At 36.9% G+C, this 20,413-nt stretch overlaps 1 protein-coding gene across 1 annotated transcript; it reads right to left on the reverse strand.

Moving 5' to 3' along the window:
* Nucleotides 1-8,970: 8,970 nt before the first annotated feature.
* LOC144437620 (amine sulfotransferase-like) lies at nt 8,971-18,892 on the reverse strand. The gene is made up of 7 exons (XM_078126601.1): nt 18,789-18,892; nt 17,227-17,344; nt 15,490-15,752; nt 14,635-14,773; nt 13,389-13,480; nt 12,263-12,446; nt 8,971-10,660 (listed from the first exon to the last, which is right to left on the reverse strand). The coding sequence occupies exons 2-7, from the start codon at nt 17,342-17,344 to the stop codon at nt 10,548-10,550; spliced, it is 909 nt and encodes a 302-aa protein (XP_077982727.1). The 5' UTR covers nt 18,789-18,892; the 3' UTR covers nt 8,971-10,547.
* Between the last annotated feature and the right edge of the window lie 1,521 nt (nt 18,893-20,413).

The following is a 20,413-nucleotide window of genomic DNA, read 5'->3' on the forward strand; positions in this document are numbered from 1 at the left end:
CCACTCGTACCGGATCACACGAACACATAACTCAACTGTCGAACTGACATATACATCAAGGTTTATGGTTCGTCAGTTACCACTCCAAAGTAATTAAAGGCTAGGTCTCTTTTCTCCTTCTAAATCCTTACTAACCTTTATTATCCAAACTCATATTTTAAGAAAGTGTTTACATTTCTATCATCAAACAATGACGTCATAATGTATCTTCTATGCGATTGGATGTAAGTAAAGGATGACGTCATCGATAATAATTAGCATAAATGATGTCGTCAGCGAAATTCTAACTTATCGTACTATACTAAGACCACACGTTCTCATTAATCTTTTCTTTGACACTTTACATTCAACTGATCACAATATGTCAATGCCTATAGTTTTCTCATCATTCAACCGATAAGAGTCGATCCAGGGTTAAAACTATTTGTCTGGTAACTCAATTTGAGAAGTGAATTTGATATATTTCTAGACAAGAGGATGAAATTGAGTAAATATTCAAATATTGGTCCGTGACAATAGCAATAGTTTGATTTATAATCTATCATATTTAAACAAACAAGCAAAAAAACAAACAAACAAACAAACAAACACACACACGCAAACAAACAAACAAACAAACAAACAAACAAACAAACAAACAGACAAGCAAGCAAGCAAACAGATAGATAGACAGACATACAGACAGGCAAGCAAGCAAGCAAGCAAGCAAGCAAACAAACAAACAAACAATGCAATAATTAGCAGACATTTATAGAATTATCCCGGGCAGGGGGGATAAAGTGAAATTCCGAAAGAAGGGTAATTAAAATCAGAAAATCTAGTAAATTAGTGACAAATCATGCTCGGGGGAAAACACTATTTTGACGAATATAAAAATAAACCAACATCAACAACAAAATAGTTATACAGTACAATCACATTTATACTAATTACTTGGCGGCGCGTTTTGTTAATTGGAAACAATATCATCACATAGTGGTCTGAAATACCGTCATAATTCATCCGAGGAAAACGAGGGTTTTTCCTCAGTTTTGCAAATGTCAGCTGTGTGCACAAGGCAAACAAAGGTTTGGGAAAAAATTCCGAAAAAAGAGCAAAAGCTAAGGCCAAATACAAAAAAATGTGTGTTTCCGGTACCCTGACCGACCCTAGTTCAAGATGAGCCTCCGACCCTAAACATAAGTTGTTGTTTTTTTAAAGAAGAAACATTTCAATGATAAGTAATTCTTTGTCTTTTTTTTACCGTCATGCACGTCTGTTTTCTTGAGTTCCCCAGTGATTTATGTACATATATTTCATCAAAAGGGGTTTTCTGGCCTTCAGTTTTTGTTTTCAGTCTTTTGGCGCCAAAAAAATAAAAACAATTAAAAAAGATAAAATAAGATAAAATAATTTACTGACCTATAGCTACCTACCCTATTTTCTGAGGCCACGTCACTTATCGTAACTTCTTGGTTACCGTTGAGGGCGGCAAGAGGCTGGGTAGCCGACGGGAGACTAATTTGATCACGGCCACTGCCGACCCAAAACTTTTTCTTACGTATTCGAGAAAAAAATAATAAAATCGCAAAAATTGTGAAGTCCTTCGAGAAATAGTGGATGTGGAAACTGACATCAATTAAAAAAACAATATAAAATTGTTCTTCCAATCTGTAATGGCTGTACATCTGATGAGAAGAAACCAATAATACATAGACCATTTGGAAAACAATGGAAAACCTGCACTTGACATTCGCACATGAAAAAAATATAATAAAATTAATAAAAATACCTACCCCACCTATTCTAAAATTGAGCGTAATTGGAACCACACATTTCTTTATTGCGCCTTAATATCGGGAAATTTAAAGACACAATTATAATTTGTTTCGCCTTATTAGCGAAAAACGCAGACAATTACAACCGAGCACTAACTTATAAACAAAATAATAACTAAACAAAATAATTGTCTAAACTCTCGTAGTTTGGGTTCTCATTGACCCTTCATCGTATCCTGACTCAGTGTCGGATTCATCATCTGTGTCGCATTCATCATATTGTTGACTCCTATATGACGATATTCCCCCTGTCATCTTCTTAGCTTTCTTGTATGCTACGACAAGGTGACAACCCCCAATCAATGCCATCACTGCACCAATCCAACCGAGAACAAGCGAATAGCCGAAACGGTAACGAAGATGTAAAGCTATGGCATGTGACGTCATAACGTTGGCGTACCAGACAGTCCCAGTAACGGCAAGAGGTACTAAAATAGAAAGAGAGAGAAAGATGAACAATTCAAAGTTATCCGAACATGATGCGACTATAAATTTAATTACTTCTTGTGAATTAAGCTTTATTATTTGCGTTTCATCAATTTGACAAGGATACGCGCCTAAATGTTTTGACATGGCCAGTTGAACTAGTTAGGGAGCATTCGTTTTTTACGGGGAGGGGGGGGGTCGGTGGAATTTGAGGTATGAATTAAATGTAAAAAGCAGCCCCCCCCCTAAAAATTACTTTTCTAAAATTTGACCCCCCCCCCTAAATCCATCAATTGTAAAATGTGACCCCCCCCCCCCTATAAAAATTTTTCACTTGATTTATAATAGATTTATGAAATACTTGACTTATATGAGTGTTTGTTCGACATATCACATAATGGACCATGAAACCTAGTCCATGTAGTTCCGTGACTTCCAAGTAGTACACTGTCTGCCTGATCTTGTTGTGTGAAAGAGTTCATTTTCAATGTCACTGCTATCACTTTCCGAGTCACTTTCCGAGTCACTTTCCTCTGATTCACCCAATTCATGTATCACTACATGTCCATCTTCTGATTCACTGTCTTCGTCCATCTCATCCTCTTCATCGCTCTCCTCCTCCTCTTTATCCCTCTCATGGTTCACTCTCAGACTCAAAAATTAATTTGAATGAGTTCTGTTGTTTTTAAAGAGTTTTAAAAGTGAGGTATGTCATTATATTGCCACAGCCTGAAAGTTTTATTTTTGTGATTCTGTGTTTTCTTTTTTTTACTTGTTATCACCTGATCAGACAGAATAAAGACATGTTTGTATTCTGTTTTGTACATTTTTTTTGTCAATTCTGTTGTTTTTTGCTATGATTCCATAAAAATCTGTTGTAAAAATTGACCCCCCCCCCAAACCATTGGATATAAAATTTGGCCCCCCCTAAAAACTGCTTTGTAAAAGTCAACCCCCCCCCCCCCGAATTCCACCGACCCCCCCCCCCCTCCCCGTAAAAAACGAATGCTCCCTTACCGATCTTCAATGGCAATGCTCATCTCGACTCGGTCACGGCTGGTTGTGCACTGGGACCATCGCACAATGTCACACAAGCTCAACAAGCGAACGTCGTTCGTTTACTGAGGGGAGCAGGTCTACGTCTGCCGTCAATGCGATTTCTCAACTTCATTTCCGCTCTTCTAACCAAGTTAATGACTAACCAATGATAAAAGCGCCTGTATTCATACCGAGATGTTGATAAGGTGATAAAAATACACTTCTAATGTGAGATCCAGTGCTGGGTTTACGATAGTATTTTGATGTGTTTACCACCATCTCCCAGCAGTAAACAGGTTCATAAGGTTGGAATTTCAGGTTTACAATCATGTTTTTACATTGCATCGATCGTGGTGGCGTGACCGCTATGTACAGTTTTCACCGTGGTTTAGTAGACTAAAAGATATGACGTGTAATGTCGCACTTGTCGCACTTAGGGGGAGGGGGAGGGGACTTTGTCCTACACAAACGATGTTCGTTTATTGAGCTTGTCCCTAAAATGTAACTCCGGTCCGTCAAACGCAACAACATTCTCGCAAACCAGAGTTATTATTTCTACCACTACACTTCGTTAAACGTGCCGTAAAACGGTCGTGGTTTGCGACGATGACGTACCAAGCGAATCAGCGTCGTATCTGGTTATATATCTGGTAGAGGGTAGCGGAGAGAGGGGAAACCTTGGCGAAAATTGCGGGGAGCGGGCAGTAGGCAACAGGCAAATCAGGCGGGAGGAGAGGTCGTGCCATATCGCAGTGGGAGGGCAGATACGAACAACTTTCACTTTCCCCTCCAATCTTGAATCAAACGTAAAATTATGTAAAAAGTGTTTATTAGCTATGTTTTAACTTTCTGTACTAATTTCAGAAAAAAAAATTTCCCGAACATATCCGAAAACTGCCGACCAGCACCTGTGAAAGCCACGAACACATGGTGTCGTTCATACCAACAAATGTAAGACAGCTGCAACCCTAGCAATTTATCATCACATTTTTTCGTAGAAAACAGGAATTTAGTGGTAAGTTCTGATTGTAAAAATCCGAAATCAGAAACCATTATTCCTAGCGGTATTTTGTTCTGCTCGGTTCAAGGACACAGAGGTCGGTGAAAGTTCACGTTATAAACGACGATCGCACGACATCAGGATCAGTAATACATCAAACATTTAGGTGACGGCTCTTTGATCTTTCCAACTCCAGAAATAAAATGTCACCCCGAATAAACACTAGATCTTGCGATTGTCTTCTGGTACGTAGGAGGAGAGCCGCCAAGAGATCGTTATTCCCTACATCTTAAAGGTGCCGCCGGTCTGTATGGCCCGGCGATAGTACGCGGAAATATCCTACGACAAAATGTTCTATTCTTCGAGTAGCCGGTACCAACTGATACGTAAACAGTTGTAAAGGCGAAGAACAAAGACAAATATTCGAAAAAGGGTAATGTGAATGTCGTATAAAATCGTTCTTAGGCACATAACTGTACTCACATTTAAAATATAGTTACGAGACATTACAGCAGTAATATAAAAGTTTCGCGTTCCTTTTTTTTTCGGTTCTGATATTGAAGATTTATTAGATAAAGACAATATTTGGGGATTTTTTGTTCGCGGTTGTTATTTGTTTATAAACTACACAATATTTTAAAAGAATTGGAACCTGGAGCTAGAAATTTTCTCTGAGATCTAACGCATCGAAATATTCAAAGCTGGGCGCGAAACGTGACTGGGTTGTTACATGATGAGATGCGGGTACTTTACTAGTATCACTTATGACCACAACAAAGGGAGCCGCCGTCAGAAATCTTTGTCGGAAGCTTTTTATCCCTCTTAACACTTGAGACCTGATAAAAGGTGACTTATTAGCATAGCAGTAGTGCATAAGTCCTATTCCATGCACATTTAAGACAAAATTCTTTAGTTTTATTAAATTTACACTGTATTTTATAAGTAAGTATGATACATTTCGGGGAAGACGCATGTCTACATACGATATGCATGTATAATATTAATACCGTACGAGAGTGTTATCCGAGATTTCCAATCAAAATCACGTATATTCTCGTTTGGTGCGGTAAATACCGACTATTATAATTACTAAGTGGAGCCTTTGATCTTGTAAGAATTGACATATATATCGCATTAAAGTGTTCTGCTGTATTTACGATGTCCATATGACGATCACACGGATGTATTTCGCGTGAAATAGTATATTGTGCAAGGTAGTTCGCGAGTCGTGTATAAAATGGCATGGATTTGATATGACATGATACGACGGACGGAAACTGTCTGTTAGAAAAGACAGTTAACGCCGTTAAATTTCATATATTAATGGATACAAATTGGCGTAAAATATTATTTCATTGCACCAACTTTAAGGTATAGACATATATTTACAATATGCTAAGACTGTCAGTTATATTGATATCGGTCACGTGATGATTTCGAGTATTGTATATCAAACAGAGCAATAACCAGTACGAGAAAAATTGTCAAAAGTGACAGTACTATAACTACAGTGTCTGTAGGCAAATTTATCTAATATGAGTAAACCCTTATAAATCACCCATAAAGGCTCTGTAATACACTTTACCTGTTGCAAAGGCCACACATCCAGCTATCAATAATTTTGGATCGTCCAGCTTTCTTGTACGAAATAATACTTGGATGCAGAGAAGAATGCAAGCCAATCCAAGTATTGTCACAGACAACATGAACGTACGGATGGTTGGGATGTGATCATGGCGAAACACTGTGCGGAAATAAACATAAAGTTATAATGGATCTCATTTTCAGAGATGGGCTAGGGGAATTCAAGAGATAACAGTCAGGATATTCGTAAAGTATGGCGGACTCCCCCCCCCCTCCCCCCGCCACATTGGAATGATGGAAAAGAGGAAATGCAACACATGTCAGGAATGCGTTTACACGTGTATGTGTGAGCAATTGTGAAATAAAACGGTGGAACGTAGAATTTTTTTAAAACCAAAACTGAAAACACTCTAGACTAATAAGATAAACGCCCGTGCGCTAGGAGTCAAGTGATTGCTCATTCTCGCCAGCCAGACCATTAAATTAATAGTATATACTTATTCCACATCATTTTCCAAATATTTTACATATCAGGTTATCAATAATGACATAGGATGCTTGGCTAGTCTCAAAACTGAAATTCACAGAAAAAAAATAAAGTCCCTTCCAAGATCTATGGTCCACATGAAGCGCCAGAAAGCTAAATAACTTTTCCGTACCTTCATTTTCCTGTTCATCAATCTTAAAACACCGTTGGCCGACGCGACCGATCAATTTACATACTTGCCACAGACCTTCTGTCTGAGAAAAGTTTGGGATCTCGAACCATTGGTCTGTACTCGTGCTGCAAACATACAGAAGCTCGGCAACTAACATGAGAAGTAAGCCCGAAGTAGCGAACCAGATCAGAGCGCAGTTCATGATTATTTTTTTTAAAGTTTAAAATTTAGCGTTTACGTAAACTATATATGCATATCGTGTACGTACGTACGCACATCATACTGCGCAGTGACGTAATCTGTTTCGATTTGTGGCATACATATCAAGTCAAGTGATGGCTTGAAACTATACTAGTTTTTGTCGGTCATTGGTCATTGGTTAGGCAAGTCATTCAACCGACCGGGCAGCCTGAGTCAGTCAGTCACGTAACCAACCAACCAACCAACCAACCAACCAACCAACCAACCAACCAACCAGTCAGCCTATCAATCCATCGATCCCTTCCCCCCTTCTCTCGATCAATCAATCACCAAGTTGGTTAATTGATATATTGATTCATGTAAAAAAAAATAGCTCTCAATACTTTCGATCGATCAATCAATCACACGTCGTCCACTCACTCACTCACTCACTCACTCAACCGATCGATCAATCAATCAATCAATCAATCAATCAATCAATCGATCGATCGATCGATCAGTCAATCAATCAATCAATCGATAGTCATTCATGCATTCACTGGAATATATGTATATATTTTAACTGAGTATACCGTATGCTGATCATGTTAAAGACAATTTACAATACAATGTAACATACCAACCCTCCACAGTGGCGTAGTTCTGTTAGTAATTCCACGTACACTATAACTATGGACACCCACATCCTGCATTTGTACTGTATGGTGACCATTTTGTAGTTAGCCGAATGGGTGTTGACCTGGTCACGTGTCCACCTACATATCGACACTCGTGATAAATCATCCACTGTACATACCGAGAGTTGTAAAGTGTCGGTCCCTTTGTAAATTCAACCGCAAACGACACATATATTATTCGGCATCAAAAGGAATTACAGGCTTATATCGGCTCTTTATTACCACTACAAGATTTATATCCGACGTGCCGTAAGCGTTTTGGTAAGACAGGCACTCTGGATCATTGAAGACAACGTTGGCGAATTAGTATACACATTTCAATAGACACCACCGCTTGAAAGATAACCAACGAGGAAAAGGCGAGTAGAATCAAGTTCTAGTAGTCAAAAAGTCTCTAAACATAATGTAAAGTTTGCTTGAAAGTTTTGTGTAAGTGTTCGCTTCACATGAGACACCTCCAAACCAAATACACGGGTACAGGGGACTGGACAGTCACCACCGTCCACCGGTTAATAGCCATTTCAATCCGAGTCGACCGGGCTCAGATACAAACAAAGGACTGTGTATTTGTCATTGGAGTGATGTCGTCATCAGAAGCACTAGTGATAGTAAGGAGAACGCGCTTGCAAGTTTCTGAGCGACCGGTTTTCAAAGATTATTAGATTTGGGGTTACAAACAGTGGCAAATTGTTTAGGGAGCCTTCAGTAATTACGAGTGGGGTGGGCCGGGGGGGGGGGAAACCAGGGGCTGGGGGTTGGGAGGAGGGCCATGTTTAAGAAACCTGTCCAGGGGGGGGGGTCATATTTTAGAAACCCGTCGGGGGGGGGGCACATTTCACGTTGACTCATTTTATGACCTACCTGGATTGTACTTGTTACCGTACAGTGAGAAGATAACATTCTTGTACAATGCACTCTGCACTATTTCAAACAAAGTCTACAACACACATCCCTTCAAACTAAGGCTCATATTTAGCTAAACTGTTCGTGTGTTCCACATGCCAAATAAATCCTAATGACATCTTGTATAGCTTGGCTGTTTGCGAATATGTCATGTGACAGAGGACAAGCTGCACATTGCTCATTGTTTTAAAATACATATACATTGCCATACAAGCGCAAAATGTGCATATGAGCCATATACGCGATTGCCATGCAAAGATTGACCTGTATCACATACATGCTGAAACCAGTCACTGGCTTCAATATCTTGTCTCATGGGAATGTCCATCGAGCAGAAAGTAGTGTAGAATATTTTATTTTCACTGGAATTAACGTTGAAAACGGCAATAAACCTACTTTAGAATTTCACAGGTAATTTATGTTGTAATATACTATGTCTTACTTAGTTGCATGAAATGTGAAGGTATGACGCGGAAGTGATTTTATTTAAAATGAAACAGCATTTTTAGACATTCAAAAATGAATTCATCGTCGCAGGTGACGTATAAGTATGTTATTTGCCAAATACTGTTCCACATCTTGCTGCTCGAGTTAATTTTTCCGGTATAACGGCTCGCCTCCGGCTCTCCGTTATTACCGGAAAAATTACCTCTCGCAGCAAGATATGGAACGGTATTTGGCAAATAACATATACTTATAATCTGCTTAATTAACTTTCCCTATCTTTCCGATACACACGATATATCGTTCGATACAAAGCTTACAGATGTATTTGCAACAATCGAATGTAGCAGCAGTTGTCGGAAATGACAAGCGCGTATTGAAAGGGGAATGAATATATATTTATTTTTCCCACCTTAAAGTACAAAGTAAGTCACTTGGTCAGTGTTCGTACACATCTCAATAATTATATGAAAAACCAATATTCATTACTTCTAAATGGTAGGTAGGTCTATGAATAGGTATTATAGGGAACTTGCAATCCAAAAGCAAAGGACTATGGGATTATCTGTGGTTATTGTAATACCTAATCTGGAGCTACTGATAAAATTAACCTCCCACAATGGTCAGGGTGACTATGAATTGATTATTTGTGGTTACAAACAATGTAACATTATTGTTTACAATGTTAATTGATTAGTATTTATTATCACATTTCCCATGATGCAATATTCAACATGGCGAGTTTGCAAGTTCCCTATTGGGAACATCTATTATTGATATATTAATCATGTCTACATATGAGGATAAGGTTTGACAAAAATGCTGTTATTACATGTATGATATCGTTTGTATAATATCAACAGTTTCTGAATTTCCAGTTGCTAAATCCGACTAATAAGTATTTGTGTTGCGATAAAACGTAGCAAGTCAAAGGATGTCATGTCAAGGTTTTACTTTGTTGTATAGAGCCCTCTAACAAGTGTATGATATGACAAACCGTTCGTCTTTTACAGGTCAACTGCATCTTTTCTGACGTCAACGCATTTGAAGGGGGCCCTCTAGTGATGATGTTGACCAAGTACTCGTCTTCAAGTTTAATGTTTTCGCTAATTTACTGAATTTATTATTGTGTAGTACAATCATTGTTGTTATTGTGATGGTGGTGGCGGTGGCGGTGATAGTGTTTTAACGTTTAGTTTACCAATTAGGACGAGCTCGGTAGGTTTTTTCTTTAGGTTTGTGGGCAAATACCACACTTAATATATTATTCAAGCACTGGTCCACAATAGTCTTTTATTAAAAATACGTATCAGCATTTTGGAAGGTTGCAGAATAAAGCAGAAAGGTGATAACAGTACCTTTGTGTGGGTGTAGTGTCAGCCGCTCAGTAGCCCCTTGAGCTTTGTGTCAATTTAAAGTAAGCGGAACGACCCGTGGGTTTAACAGCTAGACTACACCGGGGGCCTACACCTAGTTTATAACATTTTACAAGGGTAGACTTTTTCAAAATTCTCAAATTTGCGTTTCAATGTAATGTATATCTGACATGGCTTAATATGGGGGAGATATCAACACGTTTACTCTACTAATTAAGGATTTTTATGGTGGTATGCGAATAGCGCCCCTACATGCAAAGCAAATTGAGGTCACTGACGGCTATATACACAATCAACCATCATACCAGACAAGCCCCTTTTTTGTCAGTACTCAATATTCAGTTTGGATCATTTCTATGTATTTCTGTGGGATTATATGTGCCAAAAAATTGACTTTCAGTTATCTGATCATCGTAAAACGGTTACAGTTCAAAAGTAAATTCTAGATCACTCCCTTTCATCCACTCTTCATAAAGTTGATCAAAACGCTCATTTTGGGCAACAGTGAATATATCTTTCCAACCACCAACTTTTCCTACAAAAAGAAAAAACAAACAAATTAATAGTTTGCCTTCTAATTATGTAAGATGGGAAATCGAACACTTTGATGTGAGATCGTGGCTTAATAAAAAAAACCCAACTAATATTGTTATCTGTCCTTCGTGTTTAAGATATTCTTATATATACTACCAAGCCAGAAATACTATAGAGTCTGAGTTTCAATTAGTCAGTATGATGTTTTACTTCTCACTTCATGTTTCAGTTACGAATCGAATTACCGAGACAAAATACAGACACAGGTAGCTCATATAGCTCATGAAATTTTACTAAATTATATCCCAATGTGAACACAAACAAACACTTGATAGTGATATCGATGTTGCTTTTAGTTCGCAATGATACAACAACGTTCGACCCGACCATGGCTTAGAATCAAATGTATCATGCTTGCACGCTATCAGATTCCGTATTTTGTTTTATGTAATTTGTAACAAAAAATATTGTGCACCCCCCCCCCCCACACACACAACAAAAAACAACATCGCGCCATACAATTGAATCTCTATAATAACTCTGGTTTGGTAGTACAACGTGACCTCAACATTACTCAGGATAATTTGGTAACGATCAATGTAGTAAGTACATGGTATTTAGGAATAGGCAATATATGTAAGATTTTTGTCACGTGACGAAGGTATTTAATTGAAGTTTACTAGTAGAAGCAGACCTGAGACTCCCTAACTGACGTCAAAACCTTAATCACCATGTGGACTTTTCTATAAAATTTGATTCGTTGATACCACCCTACATTAAAGGGGAACCCTGGTTTAGGAAATACAAATATTTTCATAAACGTTTGGTGCTGGACAGTCATTTTATGATTTCACAACTCATAAATTTCGCTCAGTTGCCAAGAAACACAAAAGTTATTTTTTAAAACCTCTATCGTTAATTCAGTGAAACACCATTGAATGATGGGGTCTTTTAGCAGACATGATTATTCATTAAATGCACACTGAATATTCATGACTATTTATGTGAAGGAAGTAAACTCTTAGGAGAAATCATTACTCTCCAGGATCCAAAGTTTGTGAAAATACCTTTATTTCCCGGAGTGTTGTTTCCCTTTAAAGTAAAAAGGACTTTGTACATCATTAGCATATTATACTATCACTGACTACAATCGATGATTTGATGCCCTCAAATATTAAAGTGGCCATAAATGTTTTTCTACTTGAAAAAGTAATGTGGCATAACATATACCGAGTCCATGTTCACATCTCAATAAACGGCAAAACATTAAACAATGTGTAAAATGTTTGTTATTGTATGTACAATAACAAACTTTTTACACTTTGTGTATCTTTTTACAATGTACAAAAATGTATTGAGTTATGAACATGGACTTGGTATACATTTGTATGTTCTTTTGCATTACTTTTTCAAGTAGATAAAAAATGGTGAAGCTGTTTTATCAAATAAAAATCCAAAATAAATACCAAATTCTCATCCATATGGCCACTTTAACAATGAAAGTACAATGGGGAAAGATGATAGCGACCAGATTCATAAATGGTCCAGGGTTATTTTTAAAAAATAATAGAGTGTATATACATCTTCTTTTTTTTAGACATACCCTTCCTTACGAATGGTGAGGATTGTTGGTCGATTCCAAACTTTTCCATAAAGTGAGCTTTCTGAGCCTGAGGGTTTTTCTTCATACTCTCAATGCTACAGTGGTCGGCAACACGTTGGGTTGCTTCTCCATCTAAGTCTACCCCTAGGAAGTCCGCCAATTTTCGTATAGTTCCGTTGAAATCCTGTAGCATATAGTAATACTTACTATCAAATTCAATACAACTCAAATTTGTGGAAAGTGACCGTAATTAATGACCTTTCAACCTTGACCCCAACAACAGTCTTCTATAAATTCACAGTTAAATGCACTTTTGTGCACTAATTTATCAAATGTTGGAAGGCGAAATGTGGTGTTTTTTGTTTGTTGTACCCACTGTCACAATATGAAACTAACTCCTTATTACCGGCTATAGTCGATGAAAAGTATGTTCACATAACACACTAAAAACCTGGTTAGTAACAACAATACATTTAACATGGTAAGCGAATATGCTGCATTTCCGATTTTTTTTACAAAAAAATTTCCATAATTATCTTGCAATTTTTGAATACCTTTTGAAAGCTATTAGTTACCAGTAGCTGGTCAGAATACAAGAATAAACGATATTTTAAAATGAAAACGAGGCAACCACCGAAGACTATAAAGTTACAGATAATAGGTAATAGGTAAATACTGTTGACATTTCGTCGTCTTGCTACTATGTATATCCACAGGGAAAAGGACGAATAACTAATTTTGTTCTCGCGATTTTCCGGATTTCTAATATTATTTTCTTATTTTCTCTATATTTCAAATAATGTTTTAAATATTGCCATCATAACCATTGTTTCCTCTCGCTGTTTTTCCTATTTCATACCATTATATATCACTGTCTTATCAGAGTTTACCAACTTTGCATTAATTAGTAGATTGCTAATCCGTGTACTTCTGTTAGGTCAGATCAGTGCATGTTTACACCCACTGCGTAGTGTGTTAATTGGGCAAATAGCTCGTGAGTTTGTTCTATGATTAGCAATGTACTTTATTTGAAATATAGCGAAAATAAGAATATGATATTAGAAATCCGAAAATCGAGAGAAAAATGCATTCGTCCTTTTCCCTGTGGTATATCGGTACGTCGTACCTGCTTCACGTCTTCATATTTTAAGAAGATTACATTATCCTCGTGTCTGCGTTCCCACCAGTGGAGCACATGCGTATGCCAACCATGAATTCCTGGAATAAGATAAATCCAATACTTTATACACAATAATTCTCAAATTTCGAAGAAATGAACTTGCAATCATCCCAGCATGATCTGTGCAATTCGATTTTGGGGTTTGTGACTTTTTTTGAAGCCTGAGTCCAACTGATGATATGTCAACATAGCTACTGGATGGAAAATAGTATCTGTCAAAATGACCTCATCAACTAATGGAAGCCTAGTAGTTTGTTATTCATCACTTGTTGTTTTTATTTATTACTTTCACTTTGTTGCACTTGCTAGTTAACTCTATCTTTTTTTTATTGTCACACCATAGAAATGATGGTTGGTTGGTCGGTTAAAGAGTTATTCTGGATGCCAACGTGGTCTCTAACTAAAGCACGTCTGGTTAAAGTCCCTCAATCAGCACAACAAGTCGTTCATTCAATCAGTGAACCCCAACTGTTATAGTGAAGTAAACAGTGTATAAGTAGCATCCTGACTGACAAATAAATATACCATATTTTTTTACATTACGCAACTGCCCCAATAAACACTAACTTTATGAGGGACTGTGTTATTGGTTAGAATTTTGTGATTGATTTAATGAAGACATGATGTTAATAACTATGTGGGTGGCTGTGGATGGATTTTAAATTGCATCTCATGCATCTCAGGACTTCTAGAGTAACGACTTTGACTATACGTGAGTGGAGGACTGGTATAAATCGTAACGATACCGTTATTAGGGACTAGACTATATATACAAAACAGTAAAATAAATAAGTGTATGTGTACATGTTAGTGATACTTTCAATTCATAGTCGTGCTTTAACAGTCTGAACGACTTAGAAATGACAACTAAAGTCAGAAGGAAAGTTTTAACTTTGAATAATTTCTTTTCATTACTTTTTAGCAATCAATGGTCATTATTGCTCTTATAGGTGCTAGTGGGGTCGCCATCTTACAATTAGTGACTCTGTGATTTTTCCTATTCCTGCTGTAGAGGGCGTCGATTTTTAAAAATATTTTTTTCCCGTCTTTGAAGAAATATAAAGTTAGTCGGGTTATGACAAACACATTTGACTTGTTTTACACCTGATGTCAATAGAATTAATGTTTTTAAACACTGTGTCATTTTAACGCCAACAGAAGGCACTCAATAGAATACAAACGGTAGACTTACCCTCAAGTTTACCGTCATAAAAATCATCCAAAAACTCATCAAACAAGTCATACTTTTTCCCAGCTACAGACGGCATAACCTTGGCAAAGTTATGAAACGAAACTAGCATGTCTTTCGGATTTCTGGCTACATAGACAATCTGTTGATATTTAAAATGAATATAAAAGCGAACATAAAGACAATGTATAAATTATTTACCACTCAAATTCTGGGATGTTAAGATTTTAGATTTAAAAAAAACAAACATTAGATTTGAATGTGTAACTGGTACTACCAAACTAGAGTAACTATAGAGTTTCAATTACGCACTACGTTTTTTTCTTACGTCTGACACAAGCTTTTTTTGTAACGAATTACGTACAACAAAATACAGATTGATTGAACGAAGGCATATAAATGTTACACTTTATCTCTCTGTGAACTGAAATCAACATCACTGTTGGTTGAAACAAGGAAGATTCAAGCACAAAACTGCGTTTATTTCTGTTCACTGTTAGATAAATTGAAACATTTCATTTGCGTGCACGTTATCAGTGCTTGTATTTTGTTTGTTTAATTTTGAACATAGAACGTTCATTGTGTGATATGTAAAAAAAACGTGCCCCATAATTGAAAGTCTATAGTCTTTCATGTTTGGTAGTATTTTTATTTAGTAAGTTCTGTAAGTAATAGAGTTTAATAATCGCTTATCTACTGCCCTCAAGCCCGCATATATTGTCGGTGTAAAACAATAATATTGTATAATTCTGATTGATATCAAAAGGTACACGCATCGTACAGTTATAATAAGAATGAGACGAATTCGACCTATGACCTCTGACCTATAATATAACTGATAACTGATTGACCTATAACCTTGGGTTTCTTCGTCGCCAGTTGTTTGGGGAGTTCATCGTAGTTTAGGTGAGTTGTCAACAGGCGAGGAGATGTCATTTTGTCCAAGTCGAAATCAGGGGGCACCATATGTCCTTCGTTGATTTTTCTCAGGATGGGATTCGTGTCTACAGATAGAATGAATTCCAGGTAAGGAGCTCTGACGTCTGGTGGAATATCTTTGATCGAATCAACGTCACCGCCATTTAAAACCAACGACAGAATCTCTTTGAACCACGTTGTTCCTGAAAAAATAAGTAATGAGTATAAAGAAACAAATAACAACAATATAAAGATAGATACACGTAAAGAAACAAATAACAAAAATATAAAGATAGATACACGTAAAGAAACAAATAACAAAAAATAATTTTTTTTTCAAAACAATCCTAACTTGAAATAGACCAACATGGATAAACTAGTAATTAGTCATTTCAAAGGAAGAAAAGACATATTTTGATTCATAAATTATTATCAAACCTCTTAAGACTATAGTTTCAATTCGGTGGTGCGCTTTTTTTTACACCTGGCGCAACGATTTTTTAAATACAAATTACAGGTACTGATAGCGTGTATATGAAATATTACATTCTACAACGAAAATCATAAGCCCTGAAACAAAACACTACATGAAAAGTCACATTTGACCATGTCTTTCCACTGGGGTAAATCTTGGGCAGAGGATGTGGAGTATGAGACGAAGTTCCACCTTTGACTTAATTTACCCCCGGTTATCTCTCAACTGGAGGTCGTAGACAGTCAAAAATGGTACTGCGTCTCGTACTACCCCGTGACAGAGATGGTAGTTAGGTGGGTCACAGGTAGGGTAAAGGCCTAGGTGGGTAAATTTGACTTTTCGTATAGTGAAACGTTGCCTGGCTTGACAAAAATATCCTTAACATTGCTACATTTTATCGTCTCGCTTGACAAAAATCTTACCAACAGCGTTTCGTCAATCGTCTGGCGTGACAAACATCTTTACCAATATTGTTACACTTTCATTGCATGAGCTACCATTATCTCAGGAGATCAAATTTATACGTTCCTGATTGGCGCGTTCTTTGATATATTTGAGATAAAATTGACTAAAATGTATCATTTGTTACAGTAATTCAGTTCAGAATCTTGTCGTGCCGGACGATAATTATAACATGTATGTGGAAATATTAATTAGTTTTTCGTCGAGCCAGACAAGAAGATAGATTTACAACATCAAAGAGATATTTGTCTAGCCAGACCAAAAACTGTAGCAATATTCGTTAGTGAGATTGTTGTCGAGCCAGGCGACGTCTTGTTTCGGGGTTTATGATTTTCGTTGTATCGCACTGTAAAGGCAAATAAACAGTTCTGAGTTTGACTCGACTCGTCTTTGTTTCATCCAATTGGCCGCAATGAATATAAGATGTTGATTTGTGTTCACAGTGAGATAAGTTAACATTTATCATTTCATATTGGGCGCTATCAGTGCCCGTAATTTATAATTTTAGACAAAAAAAGTTGTGATATATTAAAATCATAGCTCAAATTTAAAACTAAAGTCACCCTGGTTTGATAGTAATAACTTTGGCAAAAGTGTATAAACCATATACTTCCTGCTATGAATTGAGATTTAGTCAATCAGTCTAGTCAACTCTCATGCTGTGTTACTTCATCACAACTTACTGTTTAACATCAACGAAAAAGTGGGATACAATTTTTTTTTTAAAAAGAGATGAATACCTGATTTTGCATACGTTATCAAGAATACATCATCGTCTCGAACCTCGAAGCCCCTTGTTTTCTCAACGTCCAATTTGAAACCTGGCTTTTTCTTTCCTTCATCAGGTTTACCACTCATCTACATAATGTATGCAGAAAAGGTTGACGGCATTTGATGGATACAATAAATGATACATGGCAATACGAAAGATTGAGCAATTGGCGGAATATTTATAGTTGAATAGCATTGGTTTATATCGTATGTGTTTTGCAACGAAATGGTTGGAGTGTTGGGCCACGTCACATAACCATGTGATATATGATAGACAGTTAACGTAGATAACCGGCATACTTATATTATCAGCCAACATACTTACAATATTAGCCAACATACTTACATTATCAGTCGATATACTTACGATATTAGTCGACATATGTATTTACAATATTATCCAACACACTTACATTATCAGCCGACATACTTACAATATTAGCCAACATATTTACATTATCAGCCGATACAATTACATTTATTTATCAGCTAACATACTTACATTACGATAATAAATTTGTGAAGCCTGGTATACAATGATTATCAAAATGAATACTTAGCCCTAATTGGCACGGACCTAAAATAGTACAACCGTTCACACTTTCTTAATATAACTGCCAAGGTGGTTAAATCACTACTGCAATAGCGCATTCAATACGTCACATAACATTGTTATCCTACCAGTTTCCCATTTATAGGGTTGGGTAAACCGATACACAATGGTGGTTAAAAAACAGAATGAATGAAAGAATGACAGTAATTCGGGTCGGACTTGCATCTGTTATCTAGTCAAACTGTTATTATTTTCTAAATGTATTCGGACCTTTATCAGATTTAACACCAGGATGATAATGCGAAACACCCTCAATTGCGTCACAGGTACCGTAACAGGGTACAAGACAACCATTGTCTATAAGTGACAGCTAGTCATTTATAATCATAACAATCAATTCAATCGTTACTAAAAAGTATACTAAACAAGTTGATTATAACACAGCTGCAAATCGTATTGCCTATCGAAACCCGGAAGTATACAGGAAGTGACGTCATGACCCATATCGCACCCCATAGAAACGGCAACTACAATATAACATACTTTCATGAGTAAACTACTTTTGCTATTACGTGGTCGAAACACAAACAATACGTCTCATCACCGGTCGTGGCATGTCAATTAGAATTATCATTGTCGCTAGCAAATCAAAGTTCAATGCACCGTTTGTGTACCGATTTGTTACACATCATCCTTACTAAACGTCAACAAGAATATATGTAATTGTAAGTGTACACCTGTATGTATGTAATAATCGTCAGCATTTCTTTCTGACTTGCAACTATTTTTGTAAATATTCTTGACAGGAATCACTATACTCATATACCAAAGGGAATTTTCGGTTGGCCATGGCGGGGTATATCCCTGAAAATGTTTCGTCTCCAGTATACAAATCCTTTTATGATATAACGTATGGTGGCATGAATAGAAATTACTCCCCGTAACTACGATTTACAACCGTACGATAACTATTCCTACCTTTACAACTCGATCGGACTGCAAAACGTGTTTTTATGGTCTCCCTTTGTAGCGTATGCAGTGCATATACTAGGTATGCGATTGGACGTGTCCTCTACTCGGGGTCAAAGTCTTGTGTTTACTTTATGACTATACAATAGCATCACAATGGAACGGTAAAGAAAAGATATGAGACAACACTACAGGCCATTGCACTGATAGCATGCAAACAGAAAATTGAGAATACAACGCCCTCGCTCAAATTGGGGTTATCATCACCTCTGTATTCTGTACTGAGAAGTGTAAATCAGGGATGTTTTTCGTATTGTTCAGATATCAAGGAAAGCAGCAGTGCTCTATGATTAACCATGGGTGTATTAGTGAGGAGGATATCGCACGTTCCTTTGACGTATAAATACATCCATGGATTAACCAAGTAACCTATACCATGTATACCCCCAAGGTACACAAAGGCAGGAAGTAGAGCGCCACCATACGGCAATTTTTGGAAAGGCATGCTAAAATGTCACTACTTCTGATAAATATTTTCTTGATTGGTCGGTTGGAATCATATTTTTTAAATTCAAATTATAATTATTGTCAGAGCTAAACAACAGAACCAGTAAGGTCATGAAAATACAAAAACTGATGTCTCCCAAGGAAATGTCCTCGACACAATATTACGTAGTGGTTACCATTTCTAGATTATTTCATGATTCGTTTCGTTCGACGTATACGGCGCTCTCCTAGGGAGAATGCCAGCAAGCGCGAGTGTGACGTTCATCGTATGTCGTGTCGTGTCATGTCAATTGTCATGACAGACACTGCCGAGCTACCTGGTGGTTGTAAGAACAAATAAGGCCCAATAAAATACCAAAGTTTGGTGTATACACACATATATAGCAAAATAAGACATTGCACTCCTTATTGGAAAGATGTGAATCTAGGAAAGCGATATGAAATATTTACTCTTGATGAGGGAGAGAGTGAACGTTGACAGAAAAAATTCTGAAATGTATCCCGACCTTGATTTCTCGGAAGGCATTCTTGTGAGCTACTGTAAGTACGGTTGCCTCAAAATAAGAACTGAATGGTTTGGGTTTACAACTAGGTTCTGTATGAAAAGGATTCCATATGATAAGCATTGTTGCAGAGTGGGCTGGGGTGGAAGGTGGCATTGATGATTTCGAGGCCAGGTTTGGTTGAATATTATATGAAATACAGAATCATAAACGCTGGGGAGTATGTAAAGCATATCAGAATGGTAAAGCCTTCAAAAACTAAAAAGTCTGGAATAAATAAGCCATGCACCATTATTACTGAAAATCTTTAATTGTGCAAATAAGTAATCAAACGTAAAAGCTACGTCAACAAACATTTCAGAACATGTGTGATTAGTTATGTTTGAAGCATGTACAGAATTATATTAAATTTGAAGTATGCATTTGAAGATATACCCAGACTACAGAAAATCATTAATTATGCAAATGAGTTATTAAAACTAAAAACTACATCTCAAAGCACTTTAGAAACTGTGCTCTTTTTGTATTGTTGATGTATGTACTAAATTATAATGAATTTGAATTGTGCATTCTTGAAATAGCTTAATTTCTGAAAATCATTACTTATGCAAATGAACAGCCAGC

This window comes from Glandiceps talaboti, chromosome 7 (assembly GCF_964340395.1).
Source record: "Glandiceps talaboti chromosome 7, keGlaTala1.1, whole genome shotgun sequence".
Lineage (NCBI taxonomy): Eukaryota > Metazoa > Hemichordata > Enteropneusta > Spengelidae > Glandiceps > Glandiceps talaboti.